This window comes from Giraffa tippelskirchi, chromosome 6, assembly GCF_054371585.1.
Source record: "Giraffa tippelskirchi isolate mGirTip1 chromosome 6, T2T-mGirTip1v1.2.pri, whole genome shotgun sequence".
Classification (NCBI taxonomy): domain Eukaryota; kingdom Metazoa; phylum Chordata; class Mammalia; order Artiodactyla; family Giraffidae; genus Giraffa; species Giraffa tippelskirchi.
Window position 1 is genome coordinate 124,585,703 of NC_137280.1, and position 24,571 is coordinate 124,610,273.

The following is a 24,571-nucleotide window of genomic DNA, read 5'->3' on the forward strand; positions in this document are numbered from 1 at the left end:
AATCAGAAGCCTGCACACTGAAACAAAGGGTGGCCCCTGCTCACCGCGAGAGAAAGCCCGTGAAAACCAATGAAGACCCAGCAGAGCCAAAAATACACAAAATTTAAAAATAATAATAATATTTTTATTTTGGTCAAGTTAGTTTTGAGATGCCTATTAGCCCATCAAACAGAGATGTAAAGGAAGCAGGTGGATATATCCAAGTCCGGAGTTCAAGGAAGGGAAGATAGAATTCTGGGAGTTGTCAGCATATAAAAAAGCATTTAAAAAGATAAGCCTGAATGAGATCACTAAGAAACTGACTATATATAAGAAAAGAGAAAAAAAATCCAAAGGCTGAGATGAGCCCAGAGTCAATCTAATATTTGGAAATGGGAAAGAAAAGCAAACAGTGAAGGAGACTGAGAAGGAATGGCCAGTGAAATTGAAGGAAAACTAAGAGGCAGTATCCTAGAAGCCATGGGGAAAAGTACATAAAGGAAAGAAATATAAACTGGACTAAATGCTACTGATAAGTTAAATAAGATGAGGATTGGGAATTCATTGGAATTATTTTAAAAAATCATGGTTCCTTCAGGAACCCAATTTCATGTAAACATTCTTTGTTCTAGATGAGTAACTCACATACTGATAGGTTCAATCTGTACTAGTTAAAAATCCCTGTGTATTTTTAAATCCAAGTATTACTCCAGAATTAGAAACAGTAGTATGTTAATCTATTTTAAACATGACACTTATTTTTGGTCACTACTTGGTATTCTAAGCATTCTGGTAAATAATCACCTCTGATGTTTACCACTTTTACTCTGGCCTCATCAAAACCCAAAAGCATCGAGCTATGCTATAAATTTTTCCAAGATGTGATCTTTATTTCACTCGTAAGTTAAAATATAACACTGGATAAACCAGAATCACCAGATAATAAAAAATGAGTACTGAAGAACACAAACAGAAGACTATTGGCGCAAAAGCAGAAAGCCACAGAGAAACATAAATACAATTTGGTACAAGCACAAAACAGTTACACACATATAGGATGCATACTGCGGTCCAGACCTTTTTCCCCTGAGCCAGACAACGTAAAGGGCTTTGCTTAGGGCAGTCATGCTCTAACCTATTTAAAGATACATTTTCAACACTGGGCTCCTGCTGCTGTGAAATTTTGATGTAAGAATATTTCAAGTCCTCTTCAAAGCCAAAGGGTAGTGTTTTCCAAGTAATCTGGTTCATTTCAAGGTAACTGATTTTAGAACAAGAGTTGGTAATGAGAGTTTCTGGTCAGAACAACCAGATAACATTCTCCCAGAATGCTCATTCAAACCTAAATTCAAAGAATAAAGTGTGCATACATTCTTCACAAAACCACAGGCACTAATGGCGCATGCAACGCAATGCCATCCTAATTATTGTATCTGGACAAAAGACATTTGCAATTCACAGCAATTCCTGATAAAACTAATAAATTACAAAAACACCAATAAGTCATTACTTGTGTATTCATATATATGGACTGGCTCTTACCTTTCAAGCCAGTATTTTTTTTTTCTAGTTCCTTTTTGGATGTTTCATTAAGCAGATTATGTTCTTTGACATGACCATATCAGTCTTCTCTCAAACAGATTAGATAGCAAGTTGTTCCTAAATTTGCCACTATGAGATAAATGGCAGCTAAAATCAGAAAATCCTTGGTACAGTTTAAAATTGATTGTTTTTCACTTCAGAGAAATTCAACCTGAGTTAAGTCAGTTACAGCATCCAAATCCCCAAGGACAAAGTAACAAAGTTCAAGATTACTGCTAGCTTTATTTTTATTTACATAGGAACAACAAGGTAATTTTTTTCACCCTTCCCTCAGTTAACTACATTAATTTCTTGCTTATCACTAACTGGAATACACTGTACCACCATCCTCTTGTGTTGCTGATTAATTACGTTCATGCAACAAAAGCAGATGGGGAAAAAAAAAGGCCTTTTGATGTTAGGAGATGGCAGAAGCAAACTCCTCCAAGTAACAGTAACAAAATGAATCAATTACATTTACCTTTTCTCAACAAGTTCTACCATAAATGAACCAACCCTACAACAAAGACACATTAAATAAAATTTTTATTTCAGTATGTTTGTACACCCCAAGGTAAGTGTACAAACTTTTTTTTTTTTACAATAAACTCCTAATTAATGCAACATTTTGGAAATTAATTTCTAGTGTTTTAGTGAGATTGTTTGGATCTTGGAGGACATGGGAGGGGAAGAAGGGAAAGAATTATTAAAATTACTCTTTCTGCAGAAGAAACACAGCTATGTCATTCCTACGCAAATGTTTGTTAACTTCTCCTGGCATAAAAACAGTGATGTCATTCTACACAGCAGTCAGAACAGTTATAATGAACACCAAGTTTTTAAATCACTGACAGCTTAAGGAAATTAAGACTATGACTCAGAAATCTCCTCTCCCTAGAGTATCACATCTGTGGAAGAGGAGACTATGCCCAGCTGGGGTTATATACATACTCAACATCAACAAAACTGAAGTCATTTTCCCCTGCACAACAGGAAGAGTTGTTTTTTCCCCGTTAGAACTCTGAGCAATGAAAGCCATGACTTTATACGGCTCTGTATAAAAACACAAGAAGGGTGGTTCATATTCTATTAGGAAAAGCAGCTCAACATCAAAACTCCTCTCCCTTTAAGATAAAACCTAAAAAATAACTAAATTTCTTCTTACCTCTGAAAATTAATTTATCTTTGCTTCATTTTCTCTGCTCTAAAATACAGACTAACACCTTTAAAGATAGTATAAAGGAGTTTATAAATTTGAATTTGCAATGTGACCTTCACACAAAAGTAGACTGCATTTTTTCTCTTCAACAGTAAGCATAAAATATCTAAACTTGGTTCTAGTGAGAACAATAACATAAACTATTATTACTACAATATCAATAATACTTAACAATGCCTATTACACCAGGATTTGTGGTTTGTCTCTTAATGTATTAGGAATAAAACATAATGCAGCTATATCTTCAGCTTTAAAATTACCTCAAACTGACTGTAATATCAACTCTACAAGAACATGAAGTAAAATGGATGCAAAACTTAAGACAGCCTGATTATATCCCTTTTGACTAATATTTAATATACCTAAACCAAGAGCAACTACAAAATGTTTCATCTTGACTTTTCTAAATGTTACAATCCAAATTACAAGTCAACATTCAAGCTAACAATTAAAATCAAAGCAAAATCAACATAACATTGTAAACAAAGGGCAGTTCAACCAAACTGTCACAGTTCAGATTTCTACATCATAATTAGCTGAAAATCTGTTCAATTATTTAGATTTTTTTTAAAAATTTTGTTACCCATCAGAAATATACCTACTGTTTTCATTTTCTACCTGTGCCACATTTATCTTAAGTTTTATACTTCTGGATTTTTCAACCACCAGAGATCAACCATCAAATTACTTCAACAAGTAGAAATAGCAACACCGCTCCCAAACAGCAATTTCTGCATTGCTAGACACTTATCTAGTTGGTAGATTTATACCATTGTTCATTCTTAGTTCCTTAAATGTAAAAAATATCCACAGAATGGTGGCATACCTCTAAATTAGTTTAAATACGGTACAAAGTTATTATTAGTTAGGTTCAAGTTTTAGAAAGGCACTAATCATTCTTCTCAAAGGCTAATCTACTCAAGTTCCTCTCATTAAAGAAATATAAAGCTTAATTTATCTCTCTTGGAAAGAAGACATGTTATTAATGTAATGCTCAAGCACAAGGATATTAGAATGATGGACCTAATATCAAATCAGGGTCTGGATCATACCTATTGCTAATAAAAATAAATTTGACCTTTATTCTAATGATGGCCCTTTCAAACATTACTATGACTAAATGTCATTTATGTGCACTTTCAAATGTAATACTAACTTTGAAAAATATTCTTATTTCTACTATGCAAACGAAAATGGAAGAAAACTATCATAAATAATTACAAGCTGGTTTTTATTCACGAAAAAAAAACTACAAGAAACATTCATGTAATATTTATTTGAGATCTGTGTCTATTCCTTCCTTGCATGCTAGAAAGATGAAAAGACAAACATGTCCAACTATTCAGACACATCATTCCACAGTTGTAACTTTCATCATAGTTCTCAAAGCGGTATGGTGAGGTCAGCTCACAAACAGCTTAAGTAGCAAAACTAGAAATTGGTGGTAGTAGTATCAGGCTACATAACAGCCCCTCCAAAGAATATGAAGTAAGAGAACTAAAATGTGCTGGCAACACGCCAAGAGACTAGATGGACTATAGCTTTGAGCAACGAATATGCAGAGTTTACAGTATACAGCAATTCACCATCTCTTACCCTGTAGCTTGATTCTCCTTGTTTTAAACCAAAAATAGTCAATATAAAAGATATTTAACACTTCCAGTTTTCTCCATACTCATGACTGGGAAAGGCATCTGGGCTTGAAATGACTTTGTAAACTAAATGCACACCCTAAAATGAAAAATATGACTTCCAGCCTATGTAAGCATAAGCAAGGTAAAATATACAATTATACCAGTATTACTCTGCACAAAACAGCCTTTACTCTCCAAGGATTATACTGCCCTCAGTGTAATCCTAAAGGCTTGGGGTTTTTCTATACTGTTAATGCTGACTATCTCTGCAACTGGTTGGCATTGAGAATTAGTCAACCTTCTCAATAGATTTAATAAGGAATTAATTCTGTCAGATTAGAGGACATAATTTTGGTCAGAAACAATTCCTTTGACCTTACTCAAAATACGTTACTTTTAAAATTTCATCTTCATTGAATTATATATTTAAAAAGCATAATAAACTTCAATTCTTAAGTCTCTGACACTTACTAAACATTTTCTTTCTAAAGGACCAAAAGAAAATGAAGTTATTTTAGGCAAGAGAATCATATTCAATTCAAACCAACACACGTTTAACATGCATTTTGTGCCAGACATTATACTGAGGACTGAGGAAACAAAGATAAATATGTATATGGTCTTTGATAATCTAGTTGGGGAGACCAGACCATTTCAAACTCAACCAAGTTCTGCCCACTACCCTCATCCCACCACTCACATGCTCCACTAGCTATAGGAACAAAAGCTCTGGTATCATTCAGGAACATGTTAGTAAATCTGCCCAGAAAGATGGAAAACTCTTCAGAGAAGATAAGCTCTGTCTTAAAGGATGTGAATTTCAGGAGGAAAAGTGGGATACTGCAGGCCAAGAAGGACAGAAGGAGCAAAACCAAGAAAACACAAAAACATGGCATGTGTGAGGAAGCCCATGTGACAAGGGTAGGGATAACAATTTTGGGTATAAAAGCTACTCCCCTTCTACCTTCAGGCCATGACAGACCTCACTGATCAATTAAAGTATGTTTAAGCCCACATGAGACTCAAACTCCTCAACAGATAACTCAAAACCAATGGAAGGAAGTAAGTCCATGAGATGAAATTTATGTGCTATCCTCAGCCTGGGACTAGAAAGTGGTGGGATTTGAGGCTAGAAGGGTAAATTAAGGACAGATTATGAATGACCATGAATGATAGGCTAACAAGTTTAGATTTTACCCCGTAGGCAACCAAGGATGAACAAAAGATTTTATGAAAAATAATGACATAATCATATTTGGCAGATGTGTGAAGAAAGCATTTAAACCAATACAATAAGGGCAGAAAGAACAGTTCAGAAGCTATTGCTTCTTAGTCCAGGCAAGAGGCCTGAATTTCAGCAATGGTGAAATTGCAGGTTCTATAACAAAAATGTAATGTTTTAGATTTTAAAATTCTTGGTTTTAAAACAACAGCTTGAGAAAAATTAGCATTCTAATTAGAATTCCCTAACAATTTTCAAAAAGGAAAAGAAAAGACAAATGAAGGTAAAGACTAGAATTAAAGAAGTGAATCACAACGATACTCAAGATTACTCAAGACTATAAATTCAGAAATAGCTATTTCAGGCTTAGCATCAAGAAAGAGAACATCCTCATGACCAGACTGATACTCAGCAAGTCTTTTCCTCCTGAGGGCACTAACACTCTAGCCAAACAACAAACACAACTTACCTTACATGCCCCTACAAACTCCAGTGAGATGCACAAAGTACAAAAGACAAATTTAAAACCAAAGTTTAAAACCATGTAGATATTCCACATTATTTAAACACTTAAAGCTACTTATTTCTTTTAAGAAACATAATTCACATGAAATAAATCTTCTGGAAATATTACTGTTCTACCATTAACTAATTCATATCCCAGCCTTTAAACTCTAAAATTCTTTGAGTGGAATACAACCAATAAGTAGCACTTTGGGCATTAAGCAAAAAAAAGCAACTTGTCTACCATCTCTGCAGAATGTTTAGTAAATGAAATTATTCTATTAAAAGTTAAAACTTCACTATAGATCGGGCTTCTCTGGTGGCTCAGTGGTAGAATCCACCTGTCAGTGCAGAAGACACAGGTTCAATCCCTGGTCCCAGAAGATCCCATATGCCGTGGAGCAGCTAAGTCTGTGAGCCACAACTATTGAGCTTGTACTCTAGAGCCCGGGAACCACAACTACTGAAGACTGTGTACCCTAGAGCTCGTGCTCTGCAACAAGAGAAGCCACCAAACACGAAGCCAGAGCACCGCAGCTAGAGTAGCCCCTGCTCCCCAAAACGGGAGAGCGCCAACGTGTAGCAACAAAGACCCAGCAAAGCCAAAACAAATAAAGAAACAAAATTATTTTAAAAAAACATTCACTATAGATCAAAAGACCAAAGAGTTTTTCTTTTCAGGAGAGAGAAATTCTTTAACTGCAGCAAGCAAAGGCTAATGTAATGATGTGAAACCAAGCACAACATGTTAACAAGCATGCTATAAAAGCTACCATTACTGTTTTAAGATCTAAGGATATTCATAACAAAGATAAAATTATCCTCCAGTGAATGCCAAAAATGCACTTCATGCTACACAGACACGTATTCAAGGGTCCTACTTTGTTTTCATCACAATTCTTTTGTGCCCCAGTAACAAACTCTCAAATTGGAATTTTATTCCTTTTAAAACAAGCAAAAATGAAAAGACTCCAACAATAAGATTTTATTTATTTATCCATGCCGTTTATTCTCAGAAAGCAAATCAGATGAACCGTTTATCATAATCTACCTCTTTTTCAAACCAATATGGATTAGCTAGTCATGAGCAGGGTCTATTTCTCATGATGTCACTCTAAAGCCATCACTAAATGTTACACATGCCATGCTTCCTTCAAATCAATCACAAAACAAATCATCCTAGACTGAGGTCAAATTCCTTTCCAACTAAAGGAGCTCCAAACTTAAGTAATGGTCCACTTACTAAGTAATATTCAAAGACCAAATTCCAGAAAAACCCTTCTCTTGTACCTCCTCCACTTTAAAAAAAAAAAATCAGTCTCCTTTTAGCTCAGTGTAATGGAATGTGACCTGCAGTTAAGGGCTTTTCCATTCCTATTTACTGCTTAGAGAATATGAAGCAGATGTAGTCTCTCTCAGAATGGCAATATAGTTTTTAAAAGAAAAAAAAAAGTGAAGTGCAGGTGGTTAATCATATAATAAGAATTAGAACAAACAAGGTAAATTGACTTACTAGATTTCTCATGTTTGACAGAATGAGTATATTTAAATAGACAACTGAATCTTTGTTTTACAACCTGATCAGACATCTAAGATTTATGATTTGTGTGACTACTAATAATTAGGTTAGAAAGACGAGGTTAAAACTACAACTACTTAAAAAAAATCTTCACACACAAAACTACTATGAACATCTTTTCACAACAAATCATATTTTTACCACTGAAGTTACACACATAAGTACCTAAGCATGGAGAGAAGAACATAGAATAAATATTTTAAAAATGTACTTCAAAGTTTAAGATTAAACACATCTACCTGGAATTCAGTTTCTCATTTAAAAGAAAAAAGATATTTGACCTAGTGTTCTTTAAAGCTACTATGATACTTTAACCCAAGTTGTAAAGTGAACAAATTCTATGACTTAATTCAGATAAACTTCTTTCAGGATAACCCCTTTAAGGATATACTTTACTTACATTCTTCCTACACCTTCATACATGTTAGTCTCATCTACCAAAGTCATAATCTCTGTATCTGTAAGATGTGCATGCTTTTTCGTTCTGTTCAGCTGTTCAATCTGTACGTCTGCAAGCTTCACCTTCTGTTGAGTGTCAATAACTTTGGCTTGAAGCTCTGTGAAGGCCTAAAAAGAAATAAGTCCTTGATTTAGTAGGTGCAACATTTTACAGTAAATATTTAAATCAAATCTAATATATTAAAATGAAGCCTGCTAAACAAAGCCATGAAATTTACCACAGCAAACATCTCAAAGCCAGTCTGCTAAATACTTGAGCCCTGAACAATTCAGTGATTAGAAGCACTGACCCTCCATGCAGTTGAAATCCAAGTACAATTTATAGTTGACCCTCCATATAGCAGTTCCTCTGTATCCCTGGTTCTACATTTGTTGATTCAACCAACTACATATCATGTAGTACTCTAGTATTTACTATTTTAAAAATTTGTGTACAACTGGATCCCTGCAGTTTAAACCAATGTTGTTCAAGAGTCAACTGTACTGAACTTACCCAGTCCTCAGAAGATGCAACCTATCTGAAGAAGCTGAACAAAGGCACGGTAAATAATAACCATATCAAGTAGCAGGTACCCAAGGAGTAATAAAAGCTCTAAATGCAACAATCAGAAACCCAGAGACCCAAAACAAGAACCATAAATGTAACAACTCACCACATCTGTACTACTCAAGACTATTTAAAGCACTTTCCTACACTTGTTTGAAATATTAACGTGAATATTAATGAGAATATTGACATATAATAAATGTCTCATTTTCTCTTTTCAATAATCCTGAGTTAAGGATGGCAGATTCATCAGCATAGTTTACAAATTAACTAAATGTTTTGAAGAGATATAAATGACTTTCACAGGGCTGAACAACTACTAGGTCAAAAACCAAGTACTTACTTAATTTCTTCTGACCTCTAGTTACTGAATCTTTCTACTCTACTATCCACAGTAATATTCAGAAAATGAATATTTTAAGAGAAAGACACAAAAAAAATTCAAAGCATTGATAAAAGAATTGCATCATGATCTTCATATGCACAAGATAAGCCAAACTTGACCTCTGAGTACTCTTAACTCAAAAGGTTTTCGATACTTAAGTGCCTAGAATGACTTTCACATGCTGTCAAATTCTGACTTAATAATAACATCTGTGGCTGCAATAGGTGGCAAAAAGCTACTAAACTTTTATTCTGACTTTGTTCTCACCTACTAGTAAGGTTTCAAAAGATTTATCTAGAGGGGAGAGGAGGTACCTAAAGTTTCCTATTAGTCTCCACCCCTCCCCCCCCAAAATTATAAACATACTAAAAGACCTCTAAACAAGTTTCTTCTGTAATTTTATTGGTTGCCAAAACTACCCAATTTAAGTCTGTAATTATTTTCTTAGTTTGCATTCACTGTCCACCGGTTTCCCAGCAACAGATTCAAATAATACTGAGGGGCAAGTCCATTCACAGCTGTATTCTATTGTTAGCTCTCATTAAACCCTAACTTAAAAGAAAAAAAAAAAGGTAAACTTTTAAAACACTTTTAAGACACAGTTTGCTAAGGAAGCTAATATACTGTTAAAGCTGAGATAATACAGCACTAGAGAGCACCGTAAGGAGTAAAGGTACAAGTTCCAAACAAAAAGCAATATACACACACAAATCCTCGGAGCAATACTACACTGCTTCATCTATTACATTACGTGGAAGAGCTACTTCAGCTGTCTTATTTCTCGTGCAAAGGTTGATCGCAAGACAGTCTTAAGTAAAATTTGCTCTTCTAACCTCAAGTAGTGGTCAAAAGGTGGAAAGTGAGGCAGAGAATGCAGGATTCTAGAACCAAGCTTGGGATGAATCTTCGGTTAAAATGTTTCCTTTTCTAGAAAAGTATTGGTTTAAAGTAGATGAAGTCTAGGCCCCTTTCCAATCCCCATTCTCCCTCCCTTCGCTAAAAAAAAAAAAGGATATGCTTTTGAGTCGGTAGTGCTGTTAGAATCCTGACAACTCTTAGGTGGTGAAAACGTTTCTGTGTAACAACGCATTTCTAGGCAATTGTTTGAACAGAGAAACTCAATTCCTTCTGATACCAATTTTATCTGGAAAACTTTGACTTGTTTCTTTTTTGACAAGTCTTTAAAAACGGGGCGGGGGGGGGGGGTTGTTGGCAAAGCCCTAAGAAGAACATTGCTATTAAGATACCTGACTGACTGAACTGTATGAAGCGACCTTACAAGGTATGTGATTAAAGAACTGACCTAAAAACAGACTGGACTTGGAGTTTTTCAAAGCAAATTAGGATACAGAATTACAGATGCTACAGCTCGGGCAAGCACGCTCAAGAGGCTCCAACTGGAAGCGCTCACTTCAGGCCTCACTATGGAACTGAAGGCTCCAAGAGCAACGAAAGGTCTCTGGAGGTCGGAACAAGGGAACAAAACAGCTATAGGCCCGTCAAACTTAACCAGGCCCAGCCCAACCGGCTCTTACCCGGCAGAGAGCCGCTGGCCCTCGACTCTAGCCTAAGGAGGCCCGGTCCCGCGTTTGAACTCTGAGAAACCACTCCCCATTTCCCAAGGGCCTCTTTCCTTCCCCAGCACTCGAGACTCACTCGATATTCTTGTCCACAGTCCCCTTAGCTTCCAAAGAAAAGCTTCTGCCTGCTCAAGACCCTCTTTTACCTTCTTCAACTCCAGATCCACGGGGGCCGCCATCTTGCTTCACTGCTGCGCCTGCGCAGTGGGAGAAGCCGGGAAAGAGCGTGGGGGAAGGGCGCGCCCTGAAGGTTTGATAGGGCCTCTTCCTTCTGCGCCTGCGCATTAGTTGGGTTGCTTGGTTTTCCTAGCTTCCCCGTTGTTATTAACGCCTGAAATAACCGGGATTCCGATTCAGAATACGTCTTCCCCACGTGATCTATAGACCTGCTGTGATTCTCCACATCCTTCCAAACACAGCACAATGCGCAGATTTCGTGTGTGGTTTTAAGCACTTCGACAAATAGTTTAGTTTGTGTTGCTAAATTAATATGTATGTAGATCAGGCTAAAATCTCCAAAGTCATTCATGCCTTCAGCGAGTCCTGTGCTGTCAGGGAGGGATGAGAAGGAATCAGCCTGAGTTTTCAGGCATGGAAGAACGGAGAAGACCAGAAGGCTTAGTTGAAGCATTTTCCCAAAGAACTTATTTCTACTGAATGCTCCCAGAAGACCTTGTAGACACAGGAGTTCTCACGAGAGACCAAATTTTTTTCTAAAAGAAAAAGAAAAAAAACAAATGCAGATTCTCTGATCCTCATCCCAAACTTACTTAGAATCTTTGATATGGGGCCCAGAAATATGTATACTTTTGCAAACTCCTTTTATGATCTGGTCCAAGTGGTCTGCAAACCACATTTTGAGAATCCGCTGTAAAATAGCTGGTATTTGAACCAGAAGGATGACTAGAAGGACAGACATGAAAGAAATGGATATCTTCCTTACTCTAAAGACCTGTGAGGCAGAGGAAAAGGTCAGGGAGTTTGGAACTAAACAAATCTGTATTCAAGGTTTGGTCTACATTGAGCATAGGTATGTCTGCTTCCATTTACTAGTTGTGTATCAATAGAGTTTGTCTCCTCATTTAATATGAGAATAACAGTATTGACCTAACAGTTATTCTGAGGAGTAAGTAAGATCAGGATGGAAAGCTCCAAGCATAGCACAACGCATACAGTAGGCACACGATAAAAAGCTGTAATTAAGTTCATGTAGTTAGCATTGTTAATTTGTCTTTCAAGGTCCAGCAAGCAGACACATAATATGTATCTTTTATGTATTTTTTTATTTTTTACATCACTCATCACACAGACCATAAATAATCTCTCCTCGAATTTCAAGACTACTTCTGTTCCTTTTTCAAGACACATGACACTTTCTGTCTTAAAAAATATTTATTAGACTTATTAGCTTCAAATGCTTCAAATGTCCGTCATTGGATAAATAGATAAACAAAATGTGAGGACATTATGCTAAGTGAAATAAACCAGGCACGAAAAGACAAATACTGTATGATTCCATTGTATGAGGGACTTCGTGGTGGTGGTGGTGGTGGTTTAGTCACTAGGTTGTGTCTGACTCTCATAACCCCACGGACTATGTCAGCCAGGCATCTCTGTCCATGGGATTTCCCAGGCAAGAATACTGAAGTGGTTGCCATCCTTATCCAAGATGAGGGACTTAGAATAGACAAAATCATAAAGACAGAAAGTAGAATGGTGTTGCCAGGGGCCAGGAGGAAGGAATAGAAAGGAAAAAAAAAATTTAATGTATTTATTTATTTTTGGCTATACTGGGTCTTCATTGCTGCGGGGGCCACTCTGTAGTTGTGGTGCATGGACTTCTCATTGTGGTGGCTTCTCTCATGGAGCACAGACTCTAGGGTGAAAGGGCTTCAGCAGTTCAGCCACATGGCTCAGTAGCTGTGGCTCACGGGCTCTAGAGCACAGGCTCAATAGTGTGGTGCATGGGCTTAGTCACTCCATGGCCATGTGGAATCTTCCCAGATCAGGGATCAAACCAGTGTCTCCTGCATTGGCAGGTGGATTCTTTACCACTGAGCTACCAGGTAAGCCCAGGAATTCTTGTGTAATAGGTGTAGAGTTTCAGTTTTACAAGATGAAAAGAGTTCTGGAGTTGGATGGTAGTGATAGTAACACAACAGTGTCAATGTATTTAATACCACTAAACTGTACATTTAAAAATGATTACAATAGTAAATGTTATGTATATTTTACCACATTTTAAAAAATGTATTTGTTCTTTTTTCAAATCTACGTGTTCTTTTCTTTTTCATAATGATATGCAGTGATATATTCTTGCCTAACGGTGAAAATAATTAAAACATAATTAACAAAACTACTTTTTAATTTCTTTATGTCTTATCAGTTGAAATCTTTGGGGTATGAATTCTTCCACTGTTGGGCATCTGCTGGTCTTTCTTATGAGAGTTGATTTTCTCATTTGACTCGTAAATTTTTTATTAGAACCTGTCTTCAGTGTCCAGCATGATCATGGACTATAGAAACGTCTCACATTCACTTTTTTTTTTTTGCTGCGCCTTGTGGCTTTTGGGATTTTAGTTCCCTAGCCAGGGAATGAACCCAGACCTTTGACATGAAAATACCGATTCCTAACCACTAGAATGGCAGGGAATTCCTCCACATTCACTTCTACCAGAGCCCTGAGAGAGTCATGGGTTCCACACCAATTTTTATACTAATTCTTGACACTACATGAATGAAGCAAACTTAGGGGAAAATAAACTTTGCCCAGAGCATAAAGTTGGCAGAATGTGATATACATTTATGGACTGGCAGCCACTGTAATATCACCCTTTTATTTTGGACTTCAAAATAAATGTTATCGCCTTTCCCTTTTTAGAGTTTCTAAAATGACAGGAAGACACTGTCTATGAAAGCCCTAAAGAGTTTGCAGGCCTCGAACACTTGTCTAGAGAATAACCATGCTGAGCTTGCTTCTATTATTTTTATTAAAAAAAAGAAAAAACAAAAACAGCCTTCACACTGAAAACTTCACTAGTTCAGGGATATTCTCCTGAGGTTCAAACAGACCACAGTTGTGGAACTTAAAAAAGTGATCCCCTATTACCCTTCAGCTCTGCCAACCCATGCACAATACCCTTATTTATTCATTCAACAAATATTTATTGAATATCTCTTAGGCCCTTGGGATATAACAATAACAAGAGACAAATTCCCTGTCCCCATGGACCACACATTCCAGTGGGGAAAGACAAACAATAAACATGCCAACAAATAATTTCATAAACTAGTAAGCGTTACTAAGAAGAAAACAACAATGTGGTTAGAGGCTGCTGGGTGGAGGCCACTTAGGTGTGGGAAGCTCTCTGGAAGGCCAAAACATTTGAAATCAGACCTGGAAAATGAGATATCTGTGCAAAGAGCTGGGGAAACAGCCTTCCAGACAGAAGAAACAGCAAGAACAAAGAGTTTAGGATGGGAGCAGTATTGGCATATTTGAAGAACAAAAGGAAGATGCCAGCATGGCTGGATGCAGAGAGTGGTAGAAGGCAGTGACATCAGAGAGTTGCACAGGAGGCTGGACCATGAAAGATCTTTAAGCTACAGTCAGGGATCAGAATGTTATTCTGAGTGTGATTATAAGCCAGTGAATAATTTCAAGCAGAGGACTGATATGATCTGAAGAGATTGATATGATTCTATTTTAAGGAGACCATTGTGGGTTCAAGGTGGAGAATGGATTGGAAGGAGCAAGCTTGGACACAAAGAGACCAGTCAGGAGACTACTGCAGTGGTACATGAGACAGACACTAATGGTCGAGGATGATGACGATGGAGATAGATAGAAGTAGATGGATTCAGGTAGAGGTTACTAAACTTAATGAAGGAATGGATTGGGGGCAGAGGAGGTGGCAATGAAACAAAGAGAGGAATCAAAGATGATTTGTAATCTCAAAATAAATATGCTGAGAGAAACCAGATGAGAAAGAGTAACATGCTGTATGATTCCATGTCTAAAGTTCTAGAATATGCAAACAAATCTAAAGTGACAGAAAGAAGATCAATGGTTGCCAGATAGATTGGGGGTGGTGAAACCTAAGGAAGAGGCAGAAGGAAGGGATTACAAAGAGCATTAGATAACTTTTGTGGTGATGGATATACTTATTATCTTAATTCTGAAGATGGTTTCCTAGGTGGAAACTTATCAAAGTGTACACTTCAATATATTCAGTTTATCATATGTCAATTATACTTGAATCAAGTTGTTTTAAAAGAAAAGCAAAGACTCCTAGGTTTTTGACCCAAGCAAACTGTTAATAATTGAATGATAATGTCTTTTACAGAGAAGAGAAAGTTAATTCTTACGATATAGCCTATAAGCAGCAGTCTCAAATGGCACCCCACTCCAGTACTCTTGCCTGGAAAATCCCATGGACGGAGGAGCCTGGTAGGCTACAGTCCATGGGGTCGCTGAGAGTCGGACACGACTGAGCGACTTCACTTTCACTTTTCCCTTTCATGCACTGGAGAGGGAAATGGCAACCCACTCCAGTGTTCTTGCCTGGAGAATCCCAGGGATGGTGGAGCTTGGTGGGCTGCCATCTATGGGGTCGCACAGAGTCGGACACGACTGAAGCGACTTAGCGGTTAGCAAAGCCACTCTATAGGAATAGTAAGAATAATCTTTCTCCCTGTGAACAGACTATGTTAGTTAGAGATATGTTCAGCTGCTATAATAGAGATCCAAAACAACAATGGCTAAAACAAGATAGAAGTTTATTTCTCTCCATCTCAATCATCCAGGCAAAACCAATGTAGGGTAAGTATGTGAGTTCTACAATGCCACAGTTCCCAGGCTCCTTCTATCTTATCCCCATGATCCAAGATGACTCATCACCACCATGTTCATAGCCTAGCTACAAGGAAGGGGAAAGGACCTGGTAGGGGGCGGGGGGGTGGGCAGGGGACACTCACTCTGTCCCTTTAAAGGCGTATCCCCAAAATAAAAATGTGGCTCTGTTCATATCACATTAGCCCAGACAGAATCACATGACCATTCCTGAAGACCAGAAAAACTGGGAAATGTAGTTATCATTGTGGGCAATTATATGACCAGCTAAACACCAGGAATTATACTATTATGAAAGAGAAATCAAAGAGAGATACTGGGTTAAAATTAGCAGTTTCTGACATCAGAGCTTTTCAGCTTACAAAGCCATTTCTTATTTATCAAGTTATTTGATCTTAACAATTTTGTAAGATGGATAGACTCTGAAGAGTTCATTCCATTTGCAAGTTTAGCAGAGTAGTTAAGAGTATAGACTTTGAAATCTGACCTTCTAGTTTCAAATTCTGTTTCTACTATTTACTAGCTGTGAGATCCAAGGAAAAGGACTTAACTTCTCAAGTCTCTGTCTCTTCAACTGTAAAACAGAGATAATAATAGTACCCTTCTCATAGGTTGTTATAAGGACTATGTGAGATAATACATGCAAAGTTCTTGCTATACAGTTACACCTAATCTATACTAGCTACTATTATGTGTCAAGTACTACATACCTACAGATAAATAAAAGAGCAGTTCACAGTACAGCAGGGGTCATAGATAAACAGAGAGTTATGAAAGAATCTGAAAATTCAGCTGTAGAGAAAGTGACACCAGGAGTTGGAAAAACAGAGGAGAGGGACTCCTAATCCAGGAGTCTTGTAGGAAAAGTAAGAGTTTGTGGCAAAGAAAGGAGAAACAATATTCCTAAAAGAGACTAAGACACCAAGGCAAGAGCCTGATGTCTTTGGGGGAATACAAATTGTTTGGTATGGCTGAAGCCCAGAGCATGTTAAACACTGAGAGAGAAAGGGACAGAGAGATGAGGGCCAACAGTGGAGGGCCTTCCAAGTCGGGCTCCTTGAGTACAATGGTCATTGAATGCAATGGAGTGTTGTAAGCAAGGGAGTGACTGGGCACATTTATTTACACTCCAGAAAATTGTGGGGGCTGCTTTAGGTGGAGTGATTCCTAGAAGGCAGAAGATGAGAAACCAGATCAGAACAGAGCAGCCATCCAGATAGCAAGGGCCCAAAACTAAGGCAGTGGGAGAGAGGAGAGCCCTAGGGTTCATCTGCTTTTCAAAATTCCTTTCCTGTTTTGAGCAAGTTCTCTCTTAACTCTGCCCTTATCTCAGCTGCTTTTGCATCACTTAATTTACTACAGAAACATCTTCTTTGATAATATTTCTATATTCAGTTGATCAACTATCACAGTTTACCTAAGACTATACCAGTTTTTGTACTGAAAGCCCTGTGATCTGGGAAACCCCTTAATCCTGGGCAGGCCAGGACAGCCACTCAGCTTACAGAGAGTCAGTGTACTGGATAAAAGAAAAATTCTGGACCCAGATTGCCTGGATTCAAATCCTAGCCCAATCATGTATCAAGTATAGGACCTTGAGCAAGTTACTTTACCTCTCTGTAGTTCAATTTCCCCACATGAAAAATGGAGATAATGCAATGTAGTAACTACCTCACAGGGTTATTGTGAAGATTAACTGAGTGAATAATATAGAACTGGCCTTTTGTATCTGTGGATGAAATTTCAAGATAAGGGCTGACTGTAAAGGACTTGGACATCCTGAGATTTTTATATCCACGGGATCGGAAGAACCAATCCCTGGTGAATACTGAGGGACAACTATACTGAGTATTTAAAATTTAGACTGATACCCAGAAAATTGTATTTGCCATGACCATTCTGAAATTATAGCTGTTATAAACCTACCTGGGCTTCCCAGCTGGCATTAGTGGTAAAGAAACTGCCTGCCAATGCAGGAAACAGAAGTCACAGTTTCGATCCCTGGGTTGGGAAGATCCCATGGAGGAGGAAATGGCAACCCACTGCAGTATTCTTGCCTGGAAAATTCCATGGACAGAGGAGTCTGATGGGCTACAGTCCATTGGGTCACAAAGAGACACAACTGAGCAGCTGAACACACATAAACCTACTGCCTTCTGGTTTATTTCACTTCTGTCCCACACATCCCCTTGCTGTGTCATTATTTCCTGGATGTCTCCAGATCTTTCACTTCAAGCCCCCAGTCACCTCACCCAAGGATGGTGAGAAAAAGTAGTTCTGTGATCCTGGGAACTCTGTTATCTGTGGGTAGCCTCTGGCAGCGTTAAATTGAATTTAATAGTATTGAAGGCCTTTAAGATTCTCTTCCAAGTGGGATACTTCCTGATATCCTCAGGAATAGGGAATTTGTACCTGTTTTCTCTGAAAATGAATTATGCAGGGGTCTGCCTAGGAGTAGGGTAAGGTGGGGTGGGGCATTTGTATGGCTTATATGGTTCTGTGAGGGCTTTAGAGACAAGAATAGGGAGTGATCCTTCCCAAGTGACACATTTGCCAAGAAACTGAAGTAGCTCTTCTGGCTGACAAAGTAAGATTTGGGGCTGGGACATTCCTAGGAGGGAGCCTTAGCTGTGCCCAAATGAAACAGTCATTGTGAACTGCAAAGAGAGGAAGTGAGTTGTCCTAACGAGGAACAGTCAGCAGCTTTTCCCAGGCACCTTGCCACATTTGATTCAAACTGTTTATGAAAAGTCCAAAGAAAGTGGGTATTTTCAATCAATCTGATGATTTAACCTTGCCTCAGAGATGAAACTGGGTAACAGAGCATAACAAAGACTGGGATATTTATCCCATTGCTCACCGGAGAAAGTGAGGGTGTGGGGCCTGGCAGAGGTGAGAGCCAAGAATAGGAGACTCAAGAATAGGGAAGCAATAAAATCAGGAAAATCAAAAGCTTAGTGGAGAATCCATGTCTCTATCGCCCAGCTCACCCTAAATGGAAAATGTTCATTGTCCTTTAAAACAGGAAGAAGAATACAATGGAATTGGGTTGAGATCTGGACAAAACTCCACATGCAATTTTTAAATAGGCTCCAAAAAAGCATCAACATGGAAGAATGTTTTTCTATCCTCAGAGCTGTTCCTAGGACATGGTGACTAAAGCTTTTCCCCAGAGCACTCACATATAGCAGCTCCGAATTTTTTAAACAAGGGTTTCTAAATTGTAAGAAGCTTTAAAACTTACTATTTTTCCTTTCAGAAATTAGAAGAACATGAGTAAGTGTAACACCTAATAAGCAGGAAACTTAGTTGAAACAAGAAGCCACACATTGCCCACCTTGTTATTAACTCTCATCTGTAGTCACAAGCAACTCCAGGCTTCCATTTGACCAGTTTAGCCTCCAAGCAGAGAGAGATCTCTTTCCTTTATGTTTCCAGAAAGAGTGCCAGAATTGGATTTTCCAGGCCTAGGTTGGATCATATGCCCATCTTTGAAACAATCACAATAGCCAGTGGCATGGCTCTTGATCAGCCAGGAGAAGGTCATACAGTCATTTCTGGAAGGTTAGGGGTACAGCCCCACCCAAAAAGCACACGGACTGAGAATGAGGGAAAAGTGTCTTCTTTACCAAAGGATAAAGTGTAACTATCAAAGAAAGAAGTGATGGATGTCACAAATAGGAAAAAAAAATGTGTCCACTACACCTTAGCGTCCAAAATTTCAATTTTCTCAATCCTCTCTCCTAATGACTAGGTCAATTCCATTTCAATCAATATACTAGGTCAATTCCATTTCAAAGAATAGAGGTTCATGAGAGTGAACCTCTATTCTTCCTGAGATGGTGGAGGTCAGGGACTTCAAGGAAACAGTCTTGTTTTGCAACTGAGTCCTTGGATCATTGGATGTGGAGGGTCCCACCCAAGGGCACTGAATCTAAGATTTAGTATCATTTGGCTTTTCTAGCTCAGGAACACTAAGGACTATCTCTTTGTCTCATTAAAGACAAATTGTAGCAGGGACTGTTGAGGGGATGTGGAAGTTACCACTTCCTTTTGTCCCCTCAGCTAAGGTCAAATGCTAAGGTCAGCTTGGGCTTGGGAAGATGGCAAAGGGTAGCTGGCTGTGGGTGAGTGACCTCATAGGTCTTGGTCTTTCTAACCACAGGGATTAGAAGAATACATAAGAAGTCCCTAGCAGGAATACTTATCCTGAAACATCAGCTTCTGAGGACAGAAAGCCACATAGAATCAAGAGGCAAACTGCTGCTGCTGCGGCTGCTGCTAAGTCGCTTCAGTCGTGTCCGACTCTGTGCGGCCCCATAGACGGCAGCCCACCAGGCTCCGCCGTCCCTGGGGTTCTCCAGGCAAGAACACTGGAGTGGGTTGCCATTTCCTTCTCCGGTGCATGAAAGGGAAAAGTGAAAGTGAAGTTGCTCAGTCGTGTCCGACTCGTAGCGACCCCATGGACTGTAGCCTACCAGGCTCCTCCATCCATGGGATTTTCCAGGCAAGAGTACTGGAGTGGGGTGCCACTGCCTTCCCCGGAGGCAAACTGCAATGGATCCTAATTAGTCCATCCATTTGTCACATACCCTCTCATTTTATAGTTGAAAACATAGAAAATACACAGAAATATACAGGACAGTATAATACAGAAAATGAAGCTCACAAAAGAGAAGTAGTTTGTCTAGAACATAACAAATTGGTATTCAAGCTGAGACTAGAGCCCAGGAGTCTTGGATTTCCTTCCAGAGTTCCTTCCATGCCACCCTATGGCCTCTTTTAAGTGGACCCTGGCAAGACTATGCTGAATCTCAAACAGAATTTAGAATCAAAACGTTCCATTTGTCTTGGGAATATGAGACCCCTTTTTGTACCCACTTACCCTTGACTGCACTTAAACATGCAGATCTTGGAAAAGGGCCTCAATCCCAGGGCACAAAGAGAAGTTGAGATAGAAAAAGCTCTAGGCCTCTGCTCCCTAGAAGAAACATGCTGCTACTGCTAAGTTGCTTCAGTCGTGTCCGACTCTGTGCGACCCCAGAGACAGCCGCCCACCAGGCTCCCCCGTCCCTGGGATTTTCCAGGCAAGAGGACTGGAATGGGGTGCCATTGCCTTCTCCAAAACATGAGCCTGATGTTATTTCAGATTTGGGCTACACATTGGGAATTCCGGGTACACCATAAGCACAGCTGTGCTTCATGACTTGTGGGATCTTAGTTCCCCAACTAGTGATCACATCCGGGCCCTCAGCAGTGAAAGCACAGAGTCCTAACCACTGGACCGCCTAGGAGTTCCCCAGGAAATCTTCAAAAGCACTGATAATCTGGGCCCCTCCTCCTGAGGAGATAGATTCAGTGGATCTGTGTGCTGGAGCCCAGAGAACCTGCATGTTTTAGAAACTTACCGGGCTTAGAAGCTACAGCTCTAGAAGGAAATATTAATGAAATGCTTTTCTGGAAGAGAGAAAGAAAAATTAGCTCAGAACTTTAAAGCCATTCTGATATAAACGCTTCAGGTGTTTATGACAAAGAGAAAAGGAGAATTCCTGGAAAGGGAAGGAAGCTGAAACCCAAGAAGCCGTAGAGAGAACAGTGAAGTTAAGCAGGTGCCGAGTTTCTGTTGTACTGCATTGTTACCACAGCTCATACCTGGCAGATCAGCTTCTAGCTCAGACTTTGTTTCCCTGACTCTACCCACCAGTGACTGATTCTGTGAATTCCCAGTCCTCAGGGCAGTAGAGCATTAGTGCAAATCAATCCCTTCTTGGTGTTTTTATAGTTTCTGAACAAAAACCACTCACACATTGGCTTTGTGCATCTGCTCACCCCGTTAGATTCTAACTCTCAACCCAACTCCCTATACCCCTCTCCCTTGGCAACAGCAAGTCTGTTCTCTCAGTCTGTGCTGACTCTAAAATGTAAAGTAGATGCCTCTGTTATCTTCTCAGAGAACCCTACACTTTTTCTTCATGGCATTTATCATGGTTTTTAATATATTTATTTGCATGATTTTTTAAAAATATTTATTTATTTGCTGAACTGGCTCTTCACTGCCGAATGCGGAATCTTAGTTGCAGCATGCAAGATCTAGTTCCCCTACCAGGGATCAAACCTGCATCCTCTGCATTGCGAATGTGGAGTCTTAGCCACTGGACCACCAGGGAAGTCCCAAATGATTATTTTTAAACTCCACTTAAAAAAAAAAGGTAACTCATGCAATAACCACATAATAAATGAAAACTGTGTAAATTATATATAGCAGGAAAAGAAAATTAGCTTCATGCTCCTGACCCCCAATTCTCAGCTCTTTTTCCCACAGGCAAATGCCATTATATTCTATAAAAATTCTATATAGCTTTGTGGGTCCATGTAATTATTTGTTAAATGGCTATCTCCTATATTAGACTGAGAATATGTACTGTGTGTATTTGTTCACTGCCTTATCCCTAGTGTTTGGCACATAATTAGAACTTCATCGATGTTTGCGGGGTAAAAGAAAGGATCTCAAAAGAAGAGAGAGGCTGGGTCAGTATCGGAACTGCCAGCTTTTGCACATCTTCCCTGCCCCCTCACCTCTGAGCACACAGTGAACTTGACCAAAGTTCCTGCGCTCTTCCAGCTCTCCATTAACACCTTCTTGAGAGTAGCTGCTTACATGATGCTAAAATTATAGTTCCCTGTCTCTCAGTTGTCAGTGACCTCCTTCAGGGCTGGGACCATGTTTAAACTCTTTTGAAATGTCGTGTTAAGCATCTCAGACATTAATGAACACTTTCTGACTGGCTGCTTGAACTAACCTGATTCACTCGACTGTTGGCTCCTTTGCAATTCTGTTCTCAGCCTGTCGGAGCAGCTCAGAATTATTATTTTTCTGATAAAGACTAGCGTTTACTTCAACATTTCTAGTTTAGAGAGATGCACTTTGCCTAAGCCTTCCTGCAGATTCTCATTCCTTTTGGGACTCTGTTTCCTCATCTATAAAATGGGAATGGTCATGCCAAGCTTCCACGGTTATTGTGATAATTAAATGAGGTCTTATGTAAAAGCACTGAGCACATCAAGGCTATTGTTCAATTCTCAACATCCTTTCAGCAAGAAGAAGAGTCTAGTCTGGTTTGCTGAAAAGAAGAGAAGCTGTCTGTGTAGGAAGTAGGGCAAGCAGACAGGAACTTTCATTCCGACCCCCGTTCAAATACTATTGAGACAGTGACATGCGAATCACTAGTGAAGTAAAAATTGCCCACTTTGGACAACTTGAAATATAATGGTTGCATGTCAAAGATGCTGCTGAATGATGCATCCTCAGGACAGAATACAGAGACTTAAGAGGTTCCTCCAGGCTATATGTGAGGCTTCCTAGGTGGTTCAGTGGTAAAGAATCTGCCTGCCAATGCAAGAGATGCGGATTTGATCCCTGGGTTGGGAAGATCCCCTGGAGTAGGAAATGGCAACCCACTCCAGTATTCTTGCCTGGGAAATTTCCATGGACAGAGGAGCCTGTCAGGCTACAGTCCACGGGGTTGCAAAGAGTTGGACATGACTGAGCAGCACGCGAGGCCATATGCAGTCTGGTCCCTGCCTGCCCACTGTCTCATCTTGCAGCACTTCCTCCATCCTCCCCTCTAGGGTCCAGCCACACTGAACTTCCTTCGTTCTTCCACACACCCTTTTGATGCCAGGCTTTGGCACATTCCATCTGCCTGTCACCCACTTATTTTAAACTTAAAAATTTCTTTTCCAGGAAGAGCTCTCTTGACCTCCTGAACCAGAATAGGTCACTGTTGTGGGCCACCCCATAGAAACCTGTTCTTCTCCTTTCCTAGCACTCATTACATATGTAAATTCCCAAAAGGCCTTATTCAACCATTTACATATTCGACAATAATTTCTAGAATTCCTACTATGTGCTAGGTCTTGTTTGGGAGCCTGAGGATACAGTGGGAGGCAAGATAAGCCATAGACCCTACTCATGACACTAACATTCTAGTGAGAGAGGTAGACAATAAACAAATAAGCCTGCTCTGTTCATTGCTGCATTTGCAGAACTGGACATTGTATACCCCCATACAGTAGATACTCAATAAATGCTTGTTGAGGTGAAGGAACGTGAAGTGAGGGTAAATGGCAGCCAGCCTCAGGGAAGAGGCAAGGGTGGCCAGTGTCAGAATCAATGTGCCTCACTACTGCAGGATCATTTCACCCTGAAAATCTGTCGAACTTACAGGAGGGATCAAAATGGGTTGAAGCCTACCCTCTCCTGTTGGTCTCCAAGAACATGAGCCTGGGGAGGAGAAGAAGTGGCTTACCTTCACTTCTGTCTGCCCTGGGCCTGTGTAGGCAGGTAAAAAATAGGGATAAATGAATGGGCACAAGCCCCAGACTTGTCAAATGATCTTATCCACTCCTGTGCCTTCCTGTGCTAGGCACTGGGTAGCTGATTGCCAAACCCATTTCCTCTTTCTCATAGACACCCACCTAGACTATGCTTTCCCACTTCTCTTATAGTTAGATGTGACCACATGATGAGCTTTTGTCAGTGGGATGTGGACAGAAGTGATAGAAACTCCTATGCATGATCCTTCATGCACTTTCTACATCACAGCGACCTCAGAAGTCGAGTCATGTATTAAAGATGGCAGAGATCCAAGATGAAAGGACTTAGGTCCCTGAACTAATATTTGGAGAAGAGCCTCCCATTTATTAAGAACACCCTATTTTTTTTCTTTTTTTGGCTGTGCTGCGTGGCATTCAGAATCTTAGTTCCCCAACCACAGATCAAACCTGTGCCCCTTGAAGTGGAAGTATGGTGTCTTAACCACTGGACCACCAGGGAAGCCCTAATAACACCCATTTTAGACTTGATCTGAGAAATGAACCACTGTGATGGACCACTGAGCTGGGCATTTACTTGTTAAGAGCTGCTAGCATTATCTTAATTATATAGTTCCTTACTCTGTCCAGGATGATGATACCTCTCCAGCCCAGAACCTCTCCTGGGCTCCAAACTCAGCTCTACAACTAAGCACC

General features: G+C 39.4%; 1 protein-coding gene across 20 annotated transcripts in view; it reads right to left on the bottom strand.

Moving 5' to 3' along the window:
- Nucleotides 1-10,895, bottom strand: part of PFDN1 (prefoldin subunit 1) — a 78,638-nt gene extending 67,743 nt beyond the window's left edge. For 17 of the 20 annotated variants that reach the window (XR_014056903.1, XR_014056905.1, XR_014056906.1 and 14 more), the window contains exons 1-2: nt 10,836-10,895; nt 8,119-8,285 (exon numbers count right to left, since the gene is read on the bottom strand). Coding sequence is in view for 4 of the 20 variants with exons in the window: in XM_081500994.1 (XP_081357120.1) it covers nt 8,119-8,285; nt 10,836-10,868 (200 nt within the window). In the remaining 16 variants the exon portion in view is untranslated. Of the gene's footprint in view, nt 1-8,118; nt 8,286-10,765 lie in introns of all 20 variants that reach the window. The other 3 variants (XR_014056917.1, XR_014056913.1, XM_081500998.1) reach the window with 1 other exon arrangement.
- Between the last annotated feature and the right edge of the window lie 13,676 nt (nt 10,896-24,571).